Source organism: Phalacrocorax aristotelis, chromosome 23 (genome assembly GCF_949628215.1).
Source record: "Phalacrocorax aristotelis chromosome 23, bGulAri2.1, whole genome shotgun sequence".
Taxonomy (NCBI): Eukaryota; Metazoa; Chordata; class Aves; order Suliformes; family Phalacrocoracidae; genus Phalacrocorax; species Phalacrocorax aristotelis.
In genome coordinates, this window is record NC_134298.1 from 6,745,366 (window position 1) to 6,768,061 (window position 22,696).

The 22,696-nt window shown below is 45.8% G+C and overlaps 1 protein-coding gene across 1 annotated transcript; it reads right to left on the reverse strand.

Annotated features, from left to right (window-relative positions):
- Positions 1–591: 591 nt before the first annotated feature.
- TOP2A (DNA topoisomerase II alpha) lies at positions 592–21,325 on the reverse strand. The gene is made up of 35 exons (XM_075116543.1): positions 21,213–21,325; positions 20,668–20,814; positions 20,412–20,502; positions 19,662–19,725; positions 19,018–19,163; positions 18,566–18,663; positions 18,036–18,248; positions 17,657–17,830; positions 17,357–17,458; positions 16,729–16,866; positions 16,413–16,551; positions 15,981–16,138; positions 15,431–15,556; positions 14,865–14,975; positions 14,666–14,771; positions 13,846–13,955; positions 12,996–13,088; positions 12,412–12,526; positions 12,124–12,245; positions 11,401–11,549; positions 10,458–10,689; positions 10,207–10,341; positions 9,865–10,065; positions 9,107–9,302; positions 7,695–7,786; positions 6,955–7,098; positions 6,768–6,851; positions 5,941–6,138; positions 5,281–5,386; positions 4,845–4,985; positions 4,251–4,401; positions 4,048–4,109; positions 3,653–3,754; positions 2,366–2,589; positions 592–2,064 (listed from the first exon to the last, which is right to left on the reverse strand). The coding sequence occupies exons 1-35, from the start codon at positions 21,243–21,245 to the stop codon at positions 1,915–1,917; spliced, it is 4,653 nt and encodes a 1,550-aa protein (XP_074972644.1). The 5' UTR covers positions 21,246–21,325; the 3' UTR covers positions 592–1,914.
- Between the last annotated feature and the right edge of the window lie 1,371 nt (positions 21,326–22,696).

The window sequence follows — 22,696 nt, forward strand, 5'->3', positions numbered from 1 at the left end:
TGGAGAGTAAACGTCCCCGGCCTGGGAGGGCTGAGCACGTTGGGAACTTCAGGCCAGCGCTCACCTGCGGCAACGCCGCCGGCTGCAGAAGCAGAACCTGGGGCAGATGGTCTGCGGGGGCAGACGCCGGGCACCACACGGGCTTTCGCAGGAATTAGGAAACCGCAGCTGCAGAGCTGAGGTGGCGTGTCTGGCCCCGGGTTTTGCAAAGCCACGGTGAGAGCAGTGAGGAACAGGCAGGGAAAGGGGCCGGGCAGCACCTGGTCTCTGCAGAGGCCGAGGCGCTGCAGCTCTGCCCCAGCACCTTCGCTGTGTGACGGTGAGCACCTTCCCGGCCCTACACACCCTGACTCTGCGCCCTGCTCGTTTCCATAACAATGCCAAAACGGGCTAAATCAGCACTGGCAATAACCTCAGAAATAACGAGCGTGGCTAGACGAGGGAGGTGACCCACTTAGGCCAGCCTTGGCAGCGGCGGTGGGAGCCGATGGCCTCTTGCTCCTAAGTCTGAGCTTCAAATACTCACCGTGAACAAAGACAAGCCATGGCTCTGGTGAGCCGGCGCAAGGGAAAACCGAGGGAAGAGGCAGATGAGGACAAGTCCTTTTTATTGATGGAAGCTTGAGTAAAAACACTTTTATTACATAAATATTGAAAAGGACAGAAAAACTCGGGACAAGAAGAAAAACACAGAAAACATTTACAAAGACAGTCAAAAAATATCCCTCAGTGCTATGGAAATGGCTCTGTGGAAAGCAAGACAGGACAAAACAAATACTCCAGTGAAGTACTTCTAAGGGGAAGGGGAGGGTGGCGCTTCCCTGCTCCTGCCGAGGAACCCGAGCGCTGGAAGGTCTGACCACCCCGTGGCACGGAGGTGGCAAAGCCCTCGCCTCGCAGGGGCTGCACTCTTCGTGCAGGCGGGCGCGCAGGAGCTAAGGGGAAGTTCTTTCTCCCCAGGAAGAAAGAGGCAGAAGCAGCTTCGCGCTGCCGAGCCGCACAGCGGCCGTTGGCAGTGCCGAGTGCGCACAAAGCTCAGCACGGGGGAACCCGCTGCTTTCCAACGCGGGCGTTGGAATAACCAACCGGCTTTCCTGTAGGTCCCCCACAGATCAAAGGTCCTTGGATGGCAAGCGTCTGTCCTGCCGCTGTCCTCCCTAAGAGCCTGTCTCGCTCAGCGAGCACCCCAGAGACACGCACGGCTCTTTAGCAGCACGAGGCGCTGGCAGTCACGAGCATCTCTTACCTGAAGATGACCTCTGGGCTGAACTAGCTGAACACGGGGTTTCTTGGCAGCCAGACAAGAGAAAACTGCCAACACTGAGCGCGGTGCGGAGACAAGTCTGCACAAACCTCCATCGCTACATCTGAATTTAAAAAACCAAAGGCTAAAACTCCACATGGCAGAGGTTGAGCAACAGCGGCTTGCGCAGACACAAAGGACTGCAAGAGAAAGTAAAACGCTACCATGGGGTCCCCAAATGTGTCTGGCTGTAGAGTTAAAAGCTTATATATTATTTTTTAAGATATCTAAAGGGGAAGGTATCTATGTGAGAGGGTATAAAAAGGGTTTGATACGTTCTAAAGCCTACTCGAACACTAAAATGACCACAAAGAGCCAAAAGATTCCAGCTAACGGGTAAGAGGGGATGTGCACCAGCACTAGCTGGGCACACGGGTCCAACATTCATGAGAAAGGGGGCGGGATTTCCTGTTTAAACAAATCTAACTTATTTAAAACCAAGAAAACTAGCACTGTATTCACTTGTAACAAACATTTCTGGACTAGATTAAACTCAGTGAAAATATTTCCTAGTGTGAGATGATGTTCTTTGGTGATGGCTTGTCAAGAGCTCTGCTGAAGGTGAGCTTGTAGATCAGTTTGGACCAGCAGTTTAAAATCTTCATAAAAATTCAAAACATATCGTCCTCATCAGAGTCCTCCAAGTACCGGACGGGCTTTTTGAGACGCTCAGGCCTGGCACGGGGCACGGCTGCTACGGGGCTGTCCGCACCACCAACTGAATCGAGAGTAAAGATGATATCGTCTTCCAGCTTGGATTTCTGGAGGGAAAGCATAGTCAAGAAGTGAATCACGGATCCGAACGTAAACAGGGAACACAATTAGCATAAACCGCACCGCTGCATCACGGGCGAGGCGCTTGTTCGGAGCGACGAGACCAAACCAACCATCTGGGGCGAGCACGCGTGCCCGACCCCGCTCCTCACCCGCCTTCCCCACCCCCGGCCAAGACGACGGCTGTCGCGGAGGAGGTTCCACCTCCACCACGCTTTTCCTGCCAGAAAAACCGCGGCGGTGGCGCTGCGGTACCCCCGCGGCTCTAACGGGCGGCACAGTACGAACCTTCGCTGCAACGGATTTGGAAGGCTTGGAGCCCAAGTCGTCTGAATCCGAATCCAGAGAGCTGGGCTGCTTTCTGATCACTTTCCGCCCCTTGGGCTGGCCCGGCTTCTTGTCACCCACTGCTCTGGCCTCGGAATCCAGGGATCCCTCCTTCACCGCTGTCTTGCTGGATTTGGGTGCCGCCTTTTTCTTGGCTAGCATATCCATGATGGACAGCTGGTTATCTGAAACAGAACTCCGCGTTTAAACCCTTGTTTTGCTGCCTCTCTCCTCACTCGCAGTTTGTGAATCGCTTCCAACACAAATACGGCTCTGCGCTGCGCGGCGAGGTCAGCGCTCAGGTCGTCTCGTTTGGAAGCGTGGCTTTCTAGAAAGATTGCTCTTTACCAACACTGCGAGAAGTGAGGTTGTTTATCTGCTTAGTTCAGCTGCATTTAGAGAAGCAAATTAAAATGTACCCAAAGCAATTTACAGACTATTTCAGATTGAAAAGCCCTGAACTCTCAAGGCTGCGTAACCAATCTTAGACCTTCCAAACTTTTGCACAGGGAAGGAACGAATGTACCATCTATGCTGATCAGCTGCTTGGGGAGTTCTTTCTTACCTGTGTTTTGACATTTTTTTAACAGCATCTTGAAGCACGTCTCCAAGCGAAGCTGAAATGAGCAGGCCGTTCTTGAATGACACAGGCTTTCTCAATTTAGAAGTGGAAGAAACAGCTATTTTGCTGTGAAGTCACATACTTTACTGCTGGGATCAAACCCAGCTAGTGATGGAATATGCAAAACAGCTTTCCAAGTCTCACAAAGACTCTGGGCACTTAAGTGTAAAGAACCTGAGTCAAATGCCATGGATTTATGAGGTCAAGCTAACACTAAATAGATCAAGCTACCCCAAAGAAGCTTTTCTTCTTCCTGGGAAGCGAGCTACCGAGTAGCTTTCTTCCCAAAAGGACATGAAGTAGAACATTGACTGCAAGACAAATTCCACCCGGATGATTTCTGCCAAGTATTACGTAGCACTGAGGGAAGCACTCACTTTTCCTGTTCCCAAACGAAAATTCTCTCCCTTCAAGCATGTCTGAGATGAACTAGAACATGGTATGTTTGGAAACAAACTTCTCTAAAAATGACAACTTAGGCAGCCTTCGCTACAAACCTCAGAGCCTTCCTGAAATGAACACTCAAGTTGTTCAGGCCTCTAAAGGTCCATTAAAATCACTCAGACTTGTTTCCCCCAGGAATAATCATCGTTACCTAAAAGCGATCTTACTAAACTTTGCCTTACCCTTAGCGGCACCGGCCTTCTTCGCTGCCACAGGTTTTTTAGGTACGGCCTTAGTGCAAGGAGCTTGACTCACGCTTTCAGTAGCCGCTTCTTGGACTTGAGCTGAATAAAGAAAGCAGAAAGGAAGTCTGGAATAGTCAAATTGTCTACCCTGGCTATAAACGTCAGAGCAAAAGGAAATAATTTTGATCCAGTTTATAAAAAGAACAACGGTTAAAACTGGATTAATCACAAATTCAGGTTAGAAACAGACAAAAAGTCTGATGCGCTGAAACCACCTTGTACCCCAGCGTCAGTTTCTTTGCAAGACCTGGTGACTAACGTTGCTCAGAATGCCCAGCGCACTCCGGTGGGGTTTTAGGAAAGCCAACGAGGTTAGAAGGTCTCCTACTCACCAGGGGCAGCGCTTTCCACTGGCTTTTGCTTGGGAGCTTTGGCTGCTTTTTCAGTGGTTTTCCTAGAATACAAAACCCCAAGTATTTTTTTCAACTCTGATGCACTAAAGAGGTGCACTGAAGAAAAGGAGCGATTAATTTCTGTGTAGGATTAACACTAGAAGCACAACCAATTTCCAGTGACTATGTGGAGAAAAACTCACTTTGGAGCAGCTCTGGGCTTGGGAGCAGGTTTTTCTCTTGCGTTCGTGTCCGATTCAGTGTGGCCTCCGCTGCCGCCCTGAAACTCAGACTCCTCATCTGAGCTGGAGAGAGCGGTGTCTGAGTCCGAACTGATTACGGCCTTGACTTTGGCTGATGAAATGACAAATGATGATGATGTATTATTTTACACATCTGGCAATATGCAGCTCGGTTTCTTTCTCAATATTTTAGCTGCACTTATCAAAAAACAAAGATCTGAATAAAACCAGGAAGCTACCAGCGAGAAGACTCCACATCACAAGCAGATTCAGGGCTCGCTTACCCACAACGCATTTGATTTGCCAAGACAGTAGCGTAATTAAAACCAATAACCTTATTTCTCTAGTTGCCCATTTCTGCTTTTCCTTGAAAAGCATTGTGAAAACCTTCTCAAATGGTAGAAATGTTCAGTTTTTATATACAGTAGAATAAATAAGCCTCTTAAAAATGATTTCTGACAGAGCTCTCGGACTCTAAGAGGGAGCTCTCTAAATGTTCAGCTCAATTTTCTCCTTCACAGACTGCCCCGCTTCTGCATGTCTGTTGTCACTCACCTGCTGCTTGGCGAACCACTCTCTCTCTCTGAGGCAGCACTTCAAAATCAGACTCTGAATCAGACCCTGAGTCAGACCAAGGGTTTCGTTTCTTCATTTTCTTTAATGGCTTAAATGGTATAAGGGCCTGTCTCTTAGCACCTGAAAAATATTGGGAGGCAGGATGAACCAGCAGGCCTCCACGCCTGCTTCAGGCTCAGCAGTTCAAGCTCAACGTAGAAATACAACACCAAATTTAGAGGATTCTGGCTGAAACGTCCAAGAGAAACAGTCATCTATCTCACTTGACTATTTTCCAGGATCACTTTGTCCCTCACCTAGTTTTTCCAAAAATACTGATCCTAGATGTTACCCGTGACCTCCAGAAGAGGTCACGTAACCAGATTTACAACCCTTCCCGTCACTTGCCATTGATGGAATAACACAAGGCATTTACCTCGCTCAATTTTAAGCTTCTGCACTAATCTCTGCTTAAGGCCCGAAGACACTTTGTCTCCTGATGCGTTGTCGTCTTGATTCTCATCAAATTCATTTTTTTCACTCTGAAGATACAAGCAGATATCAAATAGAGAGCAAGTCAGCTCACACCATTGGAAGAGGCAGAGTCATGTAGAAAGGAGCTGCTTATTTTAGATGTATGAAAGTCAGTGATACAAGAAACCTGAGTTTGTGAAACAAACCGCCTGTAAAATTGGTTACAACCAAGTAAATCGGACACGATCTGTCCCCAGATCAGGTGACCTAAAATGCAAAATCCAACATTAACAAAAACAGGAACTTTGTTCCCACTCCGGAGCACGCTTTGGCACCGCCTTTGTGTGCTGATGGTATGGCTCTAGGGTGTGTTGAGGATGCAGAACCGAACAGGGTGGGTTAAAAACAACAGTGCAAGTTATTTGGAAAAACCTTTAGGTGGAACCGTCCGAGGGACGGAGCAAAATGGCTACGGGTCAAAACAGGTGAGAGGATATTTTAATTTCCTATGTTGCAAATGGCTGAATGGCATAATTTCAGCTAACAAGAACCTGCATTTCTTTAGAAACTGTACTGAAGAGGATGTAAGAAAAGATTAAGCGTTTGGAATGTTCCTTTTTACCTTTATTTTCTTTTTAGTTCTCTTCTCTGCCTCTGCCTTCATCTCTGCAGTTATAAGCGGAACAACCCTTACGCCATGAGGCGACGGCATTACTTCTGGCAGTTGTGCCTTCTTCACCTTCATTTTCCCTCCTTTCCCCTTTAAGGGTTTACCAACAACCCCTGCCATCTCGTCCTGCATTTGCTTGGCTTCCACCGCCTGCAGAGGCGAGCATAAAATGATACAACCATGAGAATATCGAAGAAATGACGTACTGCTGCAGAAACCTCACCATCACAGCCCTTGCAGTAAAGCCTACACTTGCCGAGAGATTTCCCAGCGCCAGTTTTAATGAAGCTTCCCACTCTGCTACAGATCTGCACATTTTCAAGCAAGGATTTAAGCCAGAGCTAAAGTTTGGTTACTTGAGGAGTAAGAGGAGACACAGGCAGTGACCAGGTGTGATGGTGCACAGACACCTGCCCACGGTCTGGGCTCTGTTCAGTAAAGTCCAGCTCCTCCCTCACCTTTTCAGTGTCCAAAAAGCCCTTTGATCTGCATCTCCTCCGGCTGTATCCTAGTACTAGTTTCCTCTCAAGCCCTCCAGTCACTATTCAGACTAGTAATTGACCTCCTTCCAATGGCCACCCTGGTGGTTTGGCTCCCTGGCCCAGAGCAGTGCTGCTCCCACCCAAGGTAGGAAGGTGAAGAAAGCTTTCATTCTCCTCAAGAAGTGCAAGACATAGGAGTTATCATTTTTAGTTTCCTTGTCATGACACAAAAGTCAATAAAGAGCTGGTGGGTAAGACTACAAGGGAGTCAGTCATCTGCACCAAACACTGACATACATCAAGTTCTTCAACAAAGACAGCAAGGTCTTCCTTCCACAGGTCAGAGGGACTCTTGCACTTCAGGTTCTCCAGCTCTTTTTCCTACAGGGAATCACATTGGATAATCATTAGTCACATATTTTAATCCACCATTAAAAAAAATACATTATATAATAATGCTTTTATAAGAAAAGGAAGAACATACTTTGTTATCCCTCTGCTTGCAGAGCTCGTCTTTCTTCTCTTTAGTCAGATACCAAAGGGGCATGTTCAGCAGATAGTTGAAGTCTGGTCCAGTAGCTGCAGCTGATTCTTTCTCACTCTCCTCCTCCTCCTCCTCCTCTTCTTCCTGAATGTGGATTTAAAACAAACATTGCCAACAAATACACTGACATACAAGGGTAGGGCTATTGATCAAATTTGGACTGCTTCACAGGTACTCCAAGCGCCGATGGCATCCTAGGCTCTTCTAGAACAATTCAGAAATGGATAGAGATAAAATTACGCTTCTTAAAGCCGCAGCTGTTATCGCACAGAGGAATCCATCTGCAGAAACAATCCTCCAGATCTCTTTTGCTTTACTCTACTTGGCCTATCTCAACAGTCCAGATCCTCTCCTCAGGCTACTTAAAACTGCCATCTTCCTCACAGCCCTTCCACCACCACGTCCCACAGGCAGAGTGAAAGCCTTAAGGAACATCAGAAATTGCTGTGTCAGGAGGGCTTGACCCGACAGACTCAAGCCTGAATGACGAGGTCTCAGTGCCTTCTCGACAAGAGACTGAATTTCTGCTTGTTTTACGTTTCCTATCACAGACATACCAGACACGCAAGCTCTTGAATCCTATGAACTGAAAAGCAGCTTGGGCTTCTTCCTACGAATTATAACGCTTCAGAGATAGGGGCCAGTTGGGATCTATTTAGAGAGGATGGCTGAAGCATTACCTTGTTTTGTGATTCCTTCCAAACCTTCACTGGATCAGATTCATACCCTCTCTGGATAAGAACTTGAATCAGCTCTTTCTTGGGTTTGTTTTCTGTAAACAGACATTTCAGGATGTTAGTGCATCTGTTAGTGCAGTTAGTGACCACCACCAATCACTGGCAGGAAAGACAGATGAGCTTTAAGTTTTGGATCCCATGGTTCAGCATCCTATTGGGCTCTAAATTAGCCTTTCCTCATCAGAGGTGAGACGTGAGGAAGAGCCTGAAATAACACCTAAAAAGTTCCTACTCAGCAGGTGATTTCCCAGGTCAGCATTGCTCCTCTACCTGGCAGGAACACCTGCCAGAGCACTGTAAATATTGTTCTTATTCATTTCCATATATGCATTTCCCCTGCCCAAAGTAGTTTTTGAACTTGAGAGAAAAAGCCATGACAGTATCAAAAAAGGTGTCAGGATAACAAGCAGGAAGGTGGAGGAAACCCCCCGATAGCACTCAATGGCTTTGGTAGAGCTTGCACCTCATTAGGCTTCACCTGGGAAATTTATGCTGTAAGTGCCCCCACCAATGGAAGCGCTTCAGCTGGCATTTGCTCCTTTTTAAGACATCAGAAGCAATCAACCATGAGACACAAATACAAATGAAACCAGCTCTGTCAGCCTTGGAACTACTTATTACAGAAACCCAAGAAAACGCAGTTCAAGGGAATTATTTCTCTTCCTGAGTCAAGTCAAACAGACACAGGCTGTTGGGATTATTGGGCTGCCTTCAGACACAAACCACAAAGCATCTTATGACACTGTCTCACTGCATCTTCCATGAATGCAAGGGAAATACAGACTGCCTTTTAAGACTGAGGTGGAAAAGTTGATTGAAAAATTTGAATGCTGGGAGAACAAAGATCTGTTTCTTTTTCTAGCTCATGATTCTCAGATGCTGCTAACTTGAGGATCTTCTAAGCTTGAAACCCCAATCCACTGAGAACACGATTTGGAATATTTTTGCAGAGGTTCACAAAAATAACACGGAGAGATATGGGTTCTTAAGAGGTATGCATTTGTACAGAAAACGCCACCCCTTTCTAACCCCACCGGTACTTAACTCTTATTCCTACTGAGTCAGAAATAGAATTATTGCTAAACTATTATTAAAAAGTTTCTACTCTCAAAATAGTGTCAAACAGTAGGAAAGCTGTACGAGTATCCCGTTTTAATTAACATGTGCATAATGCTCTGTAGACCAAGGATACTCTGTGAAGCATTTTCCTCCTGTATGTAACTGGAACAGAAAGATAAGCGCTAGTGTAGTTTGTTAAGAGCCAGCCCGGGGCTGAGGGGGTGCTGACAGAACTCAAGGGAGCACCTAGTTGTTCTTTCAGTTTCATAAAGCAAGTAACCAAGAAGAGCGCATACCGATCACAATTTTGCCATCTATTTTCTCCAGGATGAAACGAGCCTGGTTGCTCAGTTTTGCAGACTCGGCGCTCAGCATTCCAATAAGCCATTCTTTTCTCAAATTGTAATATCGGAGCCTGAGTTCAAAGAACTCTTTAAGAATATCCTGGGGAGAGTCGTACTTCTTGAGAAAGCCGACATGGTCAAAAAGAACCTAGGTGAAAGAACACAGGCGTTACGACGATAAAACTGAATTCCAAAACCACTGAAAATTGCCTGTAACACAGGTGTGATAGTACAATCGAGTTATTAGCCAACAAGTTATAAAACCTTAGTGCTGTTCTAGAAGTTTACAAGCACAGCAGCTGAGACAATTTTAGAATTTCAAAGTTCTTGAAACACATAGTGGGGTTAAGGTTACTTGAATCTTAAAGCTAACTGCAGGATAAACATCTTGCACCAAGCTTCACACATTGCCAGAATCCAGGCATCCAATGGCAGCGCTGTTGTCACAACAAAGGTCTCCGTGAACTGCACCATTTCAGATCACTTTGACTCCTTCAGGCAAAACCATTCCACTCTCGGCCCATTCCCAAGCCAGCCTCTTGACCTTTTGAAGGTATATTTAGAAAGCTGGTTTAAAACCAGTAATGGCAGAAAAATCAAAGCAAATAGGTTACTGCAAAGGAGTATTTTTGTTACACGCAGCAACTGCAGCTGCCTGCACCGCCTTTGAGTTAAACCAAGAACTTTCTTCAGTAAAACCTATTACGTACCATGGAGTTGCATGTTAGGTTTGTTTGGAGTTTGAAGACCTTATGCAGCCCCACTGCTTTAGCTTCAGCTAGTTTTTCTTCAGTCATCTTCACTATAAACTTCACTGTTGTGTCTGTGTGATATTCCTTATAGTCTGTGATCAGTGGGGGCGTCTTCTCATTCCCATTTAACATTGGCTCCAGGACTTGCTCTTTATAAGTCTGAGAAAAGAATCAAAGTCAGGCCCATGTTTTCCATGGAGGTGAAAAGCTCCAAAACCCATTAATCACTTTTTGCTTTACAGGGCAAACGATGTATGTTTATAGAGCAAACATTCCTAGGGCAAGTTCACTGTTTATTACCTGTGTCCATGTTCTGACGGGCAGCTCCGTGATCTCAATGGTTGTAGAATTGAGGATAGACACTTCGCCACTTATCACATACTGATTAGGTCCCAGCTCATCTATTGTGCCTTTGAAATTTTTGTAACTAGGAAGCTAAGCAGAGAAGAACGCTGGATTCAGCTTTGTGTTGATGCTTCTGTTTTTAAGCACTTGCGTATGTATTGAATAAATCAACGAGTGAGACGTTGTTTTTTAAATACATTATTTACCATTGGCATCGGCTCTTCTCCATCCATCAGGCGCCGGATATTATTCACAACTTCCCTGATGTCGAAGTTGGGGATCTTACAGGACCAGCCAGTACCAATCCCTTCTGCCCCATTTATCAGCACCATTGGGATGATAGGCATATACCACTCTGGCTCCACACGCTGATTGTCGTCATACAGGAACCTCAGGATATTGTCATCCATCGGTGGGAACAGCAGCCGTGCTAGCGGGCTAGAATGGAAAAGCGAATTTCAGCCCAAATTCTTGTTACAGAGCAGCGACCGCCATGCAAAGAGAGCCCCCCAGAAAGCAAACAAAACGCATAAATCAGGTTTATTACTACCAAGGTACCTCAGCCGTAGAGCCTGGGTGTCTGATGTAGGAAACCAGGCTTCTAGACTGAAGCTCAGAGATGCATCTTCAGCAGTCTCACCGATCTCTACAGGTTCCACTGACTACACAGGATCCTAAGCTTGTACTTTAAGTATGTAAATTAGATGTTTAATGTCTGGGAAGGCTCCAGTTCTCTATACCTTGCTTTAGTACAACCGTACACGTACGTGCTCAAGTAACAGATTTGACCAAGGTGAACCTGAGTGACCATTGGGTCACAGACACTGCAGGGCTGTACTTTCAGATGCTGAAACTTCACCCTCCCAACTCAGGGTCATGGCTTTATTATCCTACCCAAATTTCTCCCTTTGTTTTTGCTCTCATTTCCATATTATCTGCTACAGGTTTCTGTTCTCTGGGATGATAAGCAAGTTTACATATCTGAATCTAGCGTCCAAGTCTCACTTCAGTTGTTGCTACCCTGAGTATGCAAGCAGTCCAAAGTTTTAAAGGGAAAATGTAAATTCATTTTTCATTTTAATTGCTGTAAAATTGAGTCCTGCAATATGCCGATAATATTTAAGACCGTAAGAAATCTTTAACGCTGACCTGAGCATTGTAAAGATGTATCGAGGGCTGGCAGAGTCTTTCCCACCGTGCAGCCTTGTGCCAAACTGACCGATAGGCTGTAGCAAGTTGAGGTTGTTACTGCCCACGAAGTTCTGAGCTAAGTTAATAATAGTCATCATCAGCGATGCCTGCAATAAAGGAAGGTTCAAAGCTAAAAATGCAGAATTCTCCACTGAATGGACAAAATTTACACCAAGAACAGAACTGACATAGAGGATAAACTCAGCTAATAAAATGTTAGAGGGAACCCTCACTGGAAGGGCATCCCAAGACCCTCTGGTCTGCATGACTAGGCATATTCCAGTGACCCACAGTATGTTGCTATCTACCTCTTCTGGAAACCTCCCATGGAAGGCTCTATTGATCTCACAAAGGAAGCTTGTTTTAGTACTTAACTTCTCCTTACCAAGGTAGAAAGGCTATTAACATCTGCCTAAATCTATCACAAATAAAGCTGGATTTTCCTGTTCTACTTTTTAAATGAAATACACCGCCGTAAAGTCTAGGTAGGACAGGCAGACTGACCAATCTTACATTAAATTAATACTGAAGGCTGAATAGCAGATATACAGCCACTTTGCTTTGGCATTTATACCCAAACATCTAATCCTGCTTTAGAGGCATCTGAACTGCCGAGTCAACAGAAAGGCTTTTTTGCCTTCCATTTAAACAGCATTTTGCACAACCAGGCCAGGTTCTTACTTCACCATGATGGTATGAGGACATCTCAGCTACAGAACCAGCCAGCTGAGCAACCTTCACCTCCCGCTTATCATTTCGTTTGAAACATGTGAACAGAACTTTCCTTTGACCTGGCTTCAAACCTGTATATCAAAAAGAGAAAACACCTTGTGATTAGAATGCACACTGCGTTTCGCTTCAGTTTTGCTCTCCAGAGACTAAGAACTACTTATACACCTAAAGATTCTATACCAGGAGAGTACTTGCAATAATACATACCACAAAAATCACCATCTTGAAATAACTTACCGTCAACCAGTGACGGGATTGATCTTTCATTATCTGAGTTTGAGAACAGGACTAACTCCTTGTTGATGAAGTCATTGTATGTCAGGTAAGTAGTATTTTTCCCATATAGGTATTCCTAAGAAAAACAGGTGCAAGACTGCCTTAATTTTAACAAGGTCTAATCCGTTTCTTAGTTCATTCTTGGCTAATTTCACTAAAGTGGAAGCTCCTTGTAAGACTAGCTAAACGCAGCTCAGGTGCTGCCATTCTTAGCATGGCAAAGCAGAACATCGCTTCCCAAGATGCATGCCCATTTTTTGGAGAAATAAAGTCTTCATTCAGTCCTGCTCGAGTTATCACTTCCTTATCAATAAAGTAATTTCAAAGAGAAGAGTTAAACATGAAATTAACTGTTGGACAATTGACGACGAGGTTATGCTGATGAGAGAAGCTGCTCTGCAAAATCCTGAAACATTTTAACTGTCCCGTAATCCAGTGACTCACTGACTGAGCTGCGTGCAGCTCTAGCATGCCAGGCTGAAGCTGAGAACAGCCCCAGGGAGCAAGAGGAAACCAGTTTCCTTCATACACGTAAAACCTTTTACCTCTGGCAGGCCATGCAGCTTCCGTTGTCTTCTATCCTCCATGAAATTAGTCAGCCACTCCTTTCGCTCTTCTACCTTCTTCTTGCTAAAGGCCTGTATATTACAAAATTAAAAGTAACTCAATTCTAGGACATTCTGTGCCCTGTTGGATCACTTAAGAAAGAAAAAGCACAAAGGAAGAGTTTACCCAGGAGAACAACAGGCTAAACAGGCTGACTTAATAGCCTAATATATAGCCCAAGTGCAAGAAAAGGCTCTTGTACCTAAACATATTAAGGGCATGAGTTCCACCAGTCCATAGGAGAAATGGTAGTTACGTTCAGATGTATGGACTTTTAACATAACAGAAAAACTAAAGCAGATTTGGGGGGGATTAATATTTTGAGGAAAAACTTGGGGTTTTTGGCATTGCCTAATAGCTCAAAATACTTCTGAATCAATGGCCACTGAAGGCGAAGAAGTTCACGGAAGCAAGGACTGTTCAAATCCACCATGTTGCAAGAAGAAAATCTAGGGGAGAAAGGGGAGGTCTGGCTTGGAGAAAACTGCAGCAGAACATGCAGTAAAATGTTAAAGGAATATTTACTATTATGTCTGAAAATGTCAATTGGTTTGTAGTGATTAGTTTGTTCTGAGCTATATTTAAAAACCATCATTAAAAGGGTACTCTTGGCCTGAGGTCCACGGACGGATCTGCTTCTACTGGTTCGACTAAAGCCGTAGCCTTGGTAACAAAGAGATTGTCTCAAGCCCAAAGGCCTTTAAGAGCATTTTAAGAGAAAACACACAGCACTCTGAGCGGTAGAATACCAAAGGTAGTAAGTCAGCAATTAAATCAAGTGTCAGTTACCAGGGTGATCGCAGCATCATCTTCAGGCCCAGAATATCTGAAGCCAATTCGATGTTTAGCCATATCTGCAAAGTATTCTTTAGCCTCCTTCGATGTGCTGGTACCCAAACCTGCAGAGACGGTACTAGTTAATCCTGTTAACTTCTTGCTTAAATTAAGTTGCAGTTCAAAGAAATATTTCGCTCTGCCTAGCTTCTGTGATGCATCGTATAAATGTACAGGATGAAGGTGCTGTACACAGTCAAGTGGTGGGATTGGCAGTGCTGGACTAACGGTTGGACTTGATGATCTTGAAGGTCTTTCCCAACCTCAGTGGTTCTGATTCTATGATGACTTACTGAACACTTGCGTTACTTTAACACGAGATATAACGTATCACAAAAATCACAAGAATTACTGCAAATTGGATAGATTCATCATCATCCAGCCACGATTCTGCAGTTGGCAACTTTCTTACTGGATTTAATCAATTCTGGGTTGAGTACTTAGCTTACAGTGCTAACAGTACACGAGGACCGTACTGTGGAAAACAGTACATTAAACTGAGCATAATTGCCTAAGAGGGGTGAAAGAATGGTTACCTACAATACTGTAGTTCCATTTTGAGAGATTTTATTGAGATTTTATCCAGTTAGAGGTTGTCATTTCTTTACTTTCACATTTTACGTCGCAGGTATTTGTAACCAGATTATCTTCTGAGGGGAGACTGGGAGGTCACCTGGTCCAAACCCTTTCTGCAAAAGCAGGGCTAACCCTGAATTTAATCCTGAATGCTCTTACTTGGATCATTTAATTTCACCATATGAAGTTTTCTACAAACCTTTATAGTACTTGATTTTCCATGAATTGTAGTTCTGTGTACTGTTTCTCCATTCTTCAAATTCAGGAATGCTGTAGAATGCAATTTCTTCTTTGTTTTTAGAGGCCTACAATGAACAAATATTTTAACTGTGCAGTGGGAGGCAGATTTGGATCCATGGATCCTCACCCATTCGCCTTACCACATACCCAAGACTTACCTTTATGATGGGAGTAATAAATTCCTCCAAAAAGCCGTGTCTTAGAAGAGATGGCCAGTTGTGATGGATGAAGTTAATCAGCAAACCTTTGATATGCGATCCATCTTGATCCTGATTTAAAAAGAAAAAAAGGCATATTTAACCAGGGATGTGATGGAAGTGACGACTGTTAGCTTAATAGCAAGTGGTTCTATAATGCCAGCTCACTGACCATATTAACTTTCACTTCTGAAGATGTGACCACACGTTGTTTAACTACTGAAAATTAAGAGAAACAGAAAAGGCACATTCTTGGTGAAAAAAGGTATCAAGGACTGGTCAAGGACCTTGAGTCAGCAGATTGGAAAGAGTATTTAGGTATTTGGTGATGCTACTCTCCCCCCCACCTTTAATCTGTTTTGTTTTGTGGCTAAAAAGACATTATGACCCAAGAGAATGATAAAAAGAAACAAACAGAGAGAATTAAGTACAACAATGGCAGTGGGAGAAAGGTGGTGTTTTCTTTTCCTCTGTATTCAAGCGTGTGCTTTTTTTCTCTCCCAATTTTCAGTTTTAGTGAAGCTAACCTGATCTGTCATAATCATAATCTTTCCATAGCGAAGACTCTTTAAAGATTCTTCATCTTCATAGTTCTTTTTATATTGTAAACCCACAATCTTGATGATGTTGTTGATTTCAGCATTTTCCATAATCTGGAAAAGATCATGCGGAATAAAAACTTGTCTTTCAGGCTTAAAACATAGCTCAAAAAAAGTCTAAAATTATCCATAAACATATTGTTGGCTGAGCTTTGTCCTGGCAGTGTATTTTTGCTGTTTAGGCACTTATCTCTAAACTGAAGTCTAATGCTTAAATTATTCTAGATCATTCCAAACATTTCCTAGTCCACAGCACAAACACTATCTCTTCAGGCAAAACACCGAGCAGGACTCAATCCATATGCCCACTAAACCAGCAAGGCAGCCTGCAGATGAGACTGGACTCAGGCGTCTAAGACACCACACGTATGAGTTAGAGCATTGCAGGTGTTCAGCTGCACTGACTCAGTTAAGACACGGCGTTACGCAAAGCATACCGCACCTTCCAACCAGAGACCATAACGATTTCCCAGCTAACCTGCTTATGAGAAGCTTCTCTGACGTTGAGTATTTTCCCACGAAGGGGAAATACTCCGTATTTGTCTCTACCAACCACTCCTAGGCCAGAGACAGCCAATGTTTTGGCTGAGTCTCCCTCAGTCAGGATAAGCGTACAATCTAAAGAATTCTTGCTGCCTAAAAAAAGAAAACAAAACCAAAAATTAAGTCCATTTTCTAATTAAGAAGTGAAATCAAAGCCCATATACTCACAAATTGAACGAGAATAAATATCTTCTGACACATACAGGTTTTGTTGCACTGCACATAGTAAATGGGACCGTAAAATGGGGATAAAACTATAATTACAGGTTTTCTCATTTTTCCTTAGAAGACAATTCTTTCATTTGCCTAACAAACAAGTTTCAACTCTTTTTGAATGAATTGGGCTCAAAGGATGTAAACCACGTACCAGCATCATTGGCATCATCCAGCTTAGGAACACCCTTAATCTTGGTGTGCTTCACAGCCGAACATTTCTTATTCAGCTGGCTCTGAGCCTTAAATTTTACCCAGTTTAGGATACTTTCAACAATGCCACAGCCAACTGCCTGCAATACAAAAAGTAACCCCGAACAGTTGTGGGAAAAGCCTTAACAATGACAGAATTTTAAGTTATATTCTTTTTCTTTAGTTCATGACATTACTTCAGAAGCATGTATTTGCCCCATTAAATACCAGATGCAGTTTTACAGACATCATGATTATCCGTGTATATCAATACTTACGCCCTTAATAAATTTTTCACTCAGTTTACAGGTTGAGCCAAAGCTCTTTGCCTGCAGAGTCATGTTCTCCTTAGTCTGAGAGTCAAAGGTTGGGTTCTCAATTAAGGCGTTCACAAAAAGCCACATGTGGTTCTTCACCTGTAGTTAAATACAAGCGTCACACGTTATACGGGCTCATCTCAGTAACAGCAGGGCATTCTGACACTCGCCTGTCAGAATCACAGTGAGGAAAACCTCCATAAGCACTGGACGTTTTCAATTTCCCATGGTGTCATGAAAGCAATTACGACTGTTCGTGAACGTTCATTAGCTATGTTATATGACTTGGGATGTCAAGGACTGAGCAGCTTTCAGCCTAAATAGGTATTATCTAACAGGTACTGAGATTTAGTGCATCTACACTGACTTACAGTGTTCTGCTCACAAAATACATCAGCCAAGCAAAGAGAAGGTTGTTAGTTGGCTTAAAGTGGACAATATGAGACTTCTATAATTAACAATTTCATACATATTATCTGTACCATGGAAACATGTATTATTAATTAATGTAGTAATGCTTTAAGCTGCAGTTACAATTTGCAGTAATGCTAGAGTTGTGTTTCCCAGTGGGGAAACCCAGACATTGTACCTGAAAAGGCTTCACTCCAACTCCGTTTTTGTTCTTCTTTTTCACAACATCAATGAGTTTGGTCACGAGCTGGTCAGCTACATAATCAATGTGCCTGCCACCCTAAGGGAAAATGGGACCAAAGACCTGGTGGTGATTCCATTGGAAAAAACAGCGTGCCTATCTATTTAAAACTTCAAGCACAGTCTTAGTTGCAACATTAAGCAACTAAGTGTTTTTCACTAACATAACACATTTGAAAACAGCCAAGAATATTAATGAAGGATATGGCATTAGCTTGACTAAACAAACTAAAGTTACCTTTGTAGTGGCAATGCTGTTGACGAAGCTAACTTGCTGGAAGCCTTTTTCACTCAAAGTCAAACATACTTCCCACCGAGAATTTACTTCCTCATGGATCACCTTAAGTGCATTACCAGTTTCATCTACCTTGTCCTTCAGATAGAGGTCCACATAACTGCGGAATCCTTTCACCTGCACACAGATGAAAGCAGACAACTCGTTTATAGCAGCTCCTATAAATACTTAATTCATACCCTCCTGAAAAGTGGGTAGAGAAACCACTCATGCAAACCTTCCCGTTACTATGTGCAATGTCGTAAATCACTTCAACGAAATCTCACTGCTTATATGGCACGAGAAATACAGATATTACTGTTTCTTTTAAATGCTCACTTACAGGCAGCCTCTGGCCATTTAGGAAAACCTTGACATCCTTTGTGGATCCAGCAATATCATACGCTCTTCGAGACATTAGTGCTACAATGTCTTTATCGAGAATTGTCATTTTGAACTTTGACAGATCAGGTTGGAAAGTGACACACGTGTAATCTTCTCCATCAAAATATTTCAGCTTCATTTCACCAGCCTTTCCCATGTTGTCCGTCCAGGTCTGAGAAAAGGAGGTTTTGTGAGATGCAAGTCTAAGACACACAAGCAACTAGCTTAGTTTTTAAAAGCAGAAAACTGATTTATGAGTTTTAAATACGTTCAGATTTAAAAAACCCCACCGGTTAAGAACTAGATTCTGATTATGCCTGCTCATTTCATTACTCATTTGAATTAGATTTGGTGATACAGTAACCCCGGGCCAAATTTATTCTAATCACGGTGCACCGAATGCAAGTTACGCCTAGACTTTTGGAACAAAAACTCAGGGTCTTATTTGAAAATCAGGCATAACCTTGCTGAAATGAGAAGCGCTCATACCTGCTTGAATAACTTCTTGTATTCACAACAGGCAGTTTCCACAGTAAATTTTGTGCTGAATATGTTGCACAGTTTAGCTCCATAACCATTGCGCCCACCTGGAGTTAGAAGGAAAACAGACTCGTGTTGGTACCTTTGTTCAAAACCAACCAGAACGCCAGACTAACAGGAGTTCAGCCACTTCAGCACAATAAAGCTGCAACAATCGATAAACAACGATACCCTGCAAACTCAGTACGTGACTACAAACCTGCATTTAATTGGCATTAGTATTCAAAGATAATTTTTCCTGTTCTCCATGTTTGTACTCTTATTACTACAAAATAGAACATGGACACTTCTCTCTGATGGACTCAGGACGCTGTTTTCATGCTGCATCGAGAAATCCCTTCCCCCCACTTCAGCCCATTTAAACTCAAAAATATTAGTGCATATTTAGGAGTCTTCCCTACCTGTGACTTTCTTTTCATTGTCATCGTAGTTGCTGGATGTTAGCAGCTGTCCAAAGATAAGAGCGGGCACATAGACCTTCTCCACTTTGTGTTCAACAACTGGAATACCTTTCCCGTTGTTCCATACACTGATTGTATTATTCTCTCTAGGAAAGGGGGAAAAAATGTGTGCTTTTAAAGCTGCAAAGGACTAAGCTATGAAACAAGTATTATACAAAAGCTCTGGGGAAAGGCCACCATTTCATCAAGAGCAAATCTCTGTTCAGCAAGTGCGGAAACGGCCAGCAGAGGGAGGACAAGTCAACAAAAAACTCAGATCCGCAGATACTGTCTATGAAATGGACCACCACACAAAAATCCTCTCTATATGCTCAATGGCAGAATAAAAAGGTTGAAAAGAGGAAAACAGCCACAACCGAAAACAACGACAACAAAAAAGCAGTCACTTCACCAGCCAGCACTGCCAGGGACCAAGGGACTACACAAAGAAAAAGGCTTTCACAACTGGTGGATTACATTTGGTCTAACTTGGATCGGCCGCATGGCAGAGCCCTCCAACGCTACACCAGATAGCAGAACGGCATCTGAGGGAGAAACTGACACGCTGGAGTCGGGAAGGCAACGAACAATGAAATAAAACTTACACATCAATTGTGACTTTAATGCATGACATGTTTTTATCCCTCTGCTTGTTGTCTGCAGCATTGACTAGAATGGAAAAGATTATTGCTATTACATTCTCAATCAAGACAAAACTATTAACTGTAGTGTCTTCAGCAGAATGAATGCAAAAATTCAATACAAAGTTGCTAATAATCATCCTGGCATGCAAATATTTTGCAAGTTACAAAGACAAGTACTACAAGTTAATATAAAAGGGAGAATTTGGGGCTAAATTCAATTGGTTGTATAATTAAGTGCGCCACCATGCCATGAATAGCTTACTGTTCAGTCGCGCTAATGGAAGGACATGAGTATCCAATATTTCCAAACACAGTCAACAATGTACTCTAAGCACCAACCGTCAAATTATGCAACAGATGTTACTCGGTCAACGATGCAACCAGATAAAAGCACTCTTGATAATTTCTTACATTTCATAGCATCATAGAATGGTTTGGGTTGGAAGGGGCATTTAAAGGCCATCTAGTCCAACCCCCCTGCAGTGAGCAGGGACATCTTCAACTAGATCAGGCTGCTCAGAGCCCCATCCAGCCTGACCTGGGATGTTTCCAGGGATGGGGCATCTCCCACCTCTCGGGGCAGCCTGGGCCAGGGCTTCACCACCCTCAGTGTAAAACATTTTTTCCTTACGTCCAGTCTAAAGTTTAGTTCCAGTTTCTTAGACGTTCAGCATCCATACAATTTGTCAATCAATAGGTAGGTCACCTTACCTAGAATCTCATCAAAGATTTTGTATAAGCCAGGTACAAAGGTCACATCTCTGCAGTTAAGGCCCACGTCCTCATCAAAAACCCACATTTGCTGAAAAGAAGGCAAGCAATACGTAAGCTCCCAGGTACGCCTCCTGTTCTGTGCCATCAGTTTGTAAAGCAGATGTTTTGTGCTTTACAAGCAGAAGTTAACTTCTCACCTGCACCCAGGAGTTTAGCCCCACGACCCTCCCTTGCCCCCGGCCTCCCCCCGCACCTGGGTGACCATCTCCACGGAGCCGATGTAGGTGTCGGGCCGGAGCAGGATGTGCTCCAGCTGCGTCTTCTTCTGGTAGATGTGCTCCACCGAGATCTGCTTCTTGGTGCCACCGCCCTTGGGCACCCGGGGGTTCTCGTTGGCGGGCTGCTCGGGGGGGGCGGGGGGGAGAGACAGCGGCGGTGAGCGGCAGGGGGCAGGGACCGCGGCGGTGAGGGGGATCCGGGGGGTGAACTGCGGGGGGAATCGAGTCGGGGGTGGGGGGGAGGGGGGTAGCTGGAGTGGGCCCGGGCGGCGGGATGCCCCGATACGGCACCGGGGGAGGCGGGGGGGTCCCGGGAGGGGCCCGAGGAGGACGCGGATGGGGTAAATCTCAGGTGAACGTGGGATCTGAAGAGACCGACGGGGCTGGGAGGCCGCGAGGGGGGCCCGAGAAGACCCTGAGGGGGCCCGGCGGGAGGCCCGGGACGCCGAGGGGACGGGGCGGCGGGGAAAAGGAGTCCCGCGGTCTGTGGGGCGGGAGGGGCGGCGGGCGCCGTACGCACTCGGAGGGGCGACGGGGACTCCTGGAGCTCCATGGCGGCGGACGCGGCACGGGGGAGCGGAGCGGAGCGGAGCACAAACAATGGCGGTTCTAACCGCTCCCTGCGTTTCAAACCTCCGCTCAGCCCGCCGAAACCTTCCGCCAATCCCCGCCCGGGGGCCCCCAGCACGCCGCCAATCGCAGCGGGAGGGCGGGGACACGGGTCGCGCCCCTCCCTCCTGCTCGCCAGTCACAAGGCGATCCGGGCATTCAAACTAGCCACTCAGGAGGGACAGTTGCGGGACAGACAGTGATACCGACCAATAGAAAGGCGAGCGGGCGGGCGCTGTGCGCTGGGTCCTTATGCCTGCCCAGTTGCCGTTGATGGTGTGATGTACTGGGACGCGCTGGGCAGGCCCCGGGGACATACTGGGATACACTGGGCAGCTTGTGGGGACACGCAGGGACCTACTGGAGAGGTCCTGGGGACCCATTAGGCCGGCCCTTATGTCGCACTGGGGCATACTGGGCAGGCCCTGGGACCACACTGGGCAGGCCTGGGGACACACTGGGCAGGCCCCAGGGACGCGCTACTGCCCCTTCAACAGGCACCGGGCCGTGGAACTTGGCCCCGTGTGCTTGTCCCAGAGGCCCCGGCCAGGGGGCTGCCGCCACGTGCAGGCAGAGACCCAAACCTCCCCCCAGGCCCTGCGCCCCAGCCCTGCCCGCGCACCCTTGCCTGCCAGCTACTCCCCCAAGGGGGGGGCAATGACAGCTTCTTGTACATTCTGCCTCCGTCCGCTGCTCGCACCCCAGGAGAGGCAAACCTCGCCGGCCGCAACCCAGGGGAGGCGAAGCCTGCTGCCCACAGCCCGGCAGAGGCTGGTCTGTTGACGTAGTGCCCGGCAACATCGGCATCAACAGAAATGGAACCCTGCGACTCTCCTGCCCCCCCCACCCTTCCACCCCCCCCTTTTGTGCTGATCCCAATGGGGTGTAGCTCCAGACCCTCTCCCTTCTCCCTGGGCTGGCTGCAGCGTGCCCCTCCATGCCCCTCGCTGCAGTGGGCGATGTCCCAGATAGGGACCCCTGCGGAACAGCGCTGGGTGTCAACCAAAACACCAGCTTTTTTGTGTCTTTATTTCTGGGGCAGTGACAGCGTTCGCTTCGCTGGAGGTACGGGGGGGCGGCCTGGCATCACCCTGCCACCCCGTGGCATGAGGATCCGCAGGGACGGCACAGCCGGGGATGAGCACGGCACAACCCGTCTGCAGGACTGGTGTCCTCTCAGTGCTCTTGCATGGCTCCGACGCTGCAGTTTTCCCCCCGCTGTGCTGCCCATGGGGCTCCTGGGGCTGTTTCCCCGGTCCCATAGGACGGGGGGCTCTGCCTGGGGTGTGCGGCTGGGGGTCGCTGGTGCTGCGATGCCGGGGTTACCACATGTGCCGGTAGGGAAAGGCCACCTCCACGCAGAGCACCACCAGCGCCTCGGAACAGTTGTGCCGC

What these genes read in the sequence shown, in the direction of transcription:
- TOP2A (XM_075116543.1), bottom strand. Translation starts at nt 21,245, where the DNA reads ATGGAGCTCCAGGAGTCCCCGTCGCCCCTCCGA. An exon ending in AATCCCGTCACTGGTTGACG is followed by an intron (nt 12,246 to 12,411) that starts GTAAGTTATTTC and finishes TTTGATATACAG; the next exon opens with GTTTGAAGCCAGGTCAAAGG. An exon ending in CCTCATACCATCATGGTGAA is followed by an intron (nt 11,550 to 12,123) that starts GTAAGAACCTGG and finishes CCTTTATTGCAG; the next exon opens with GCATCGCTGATGATGACTAT.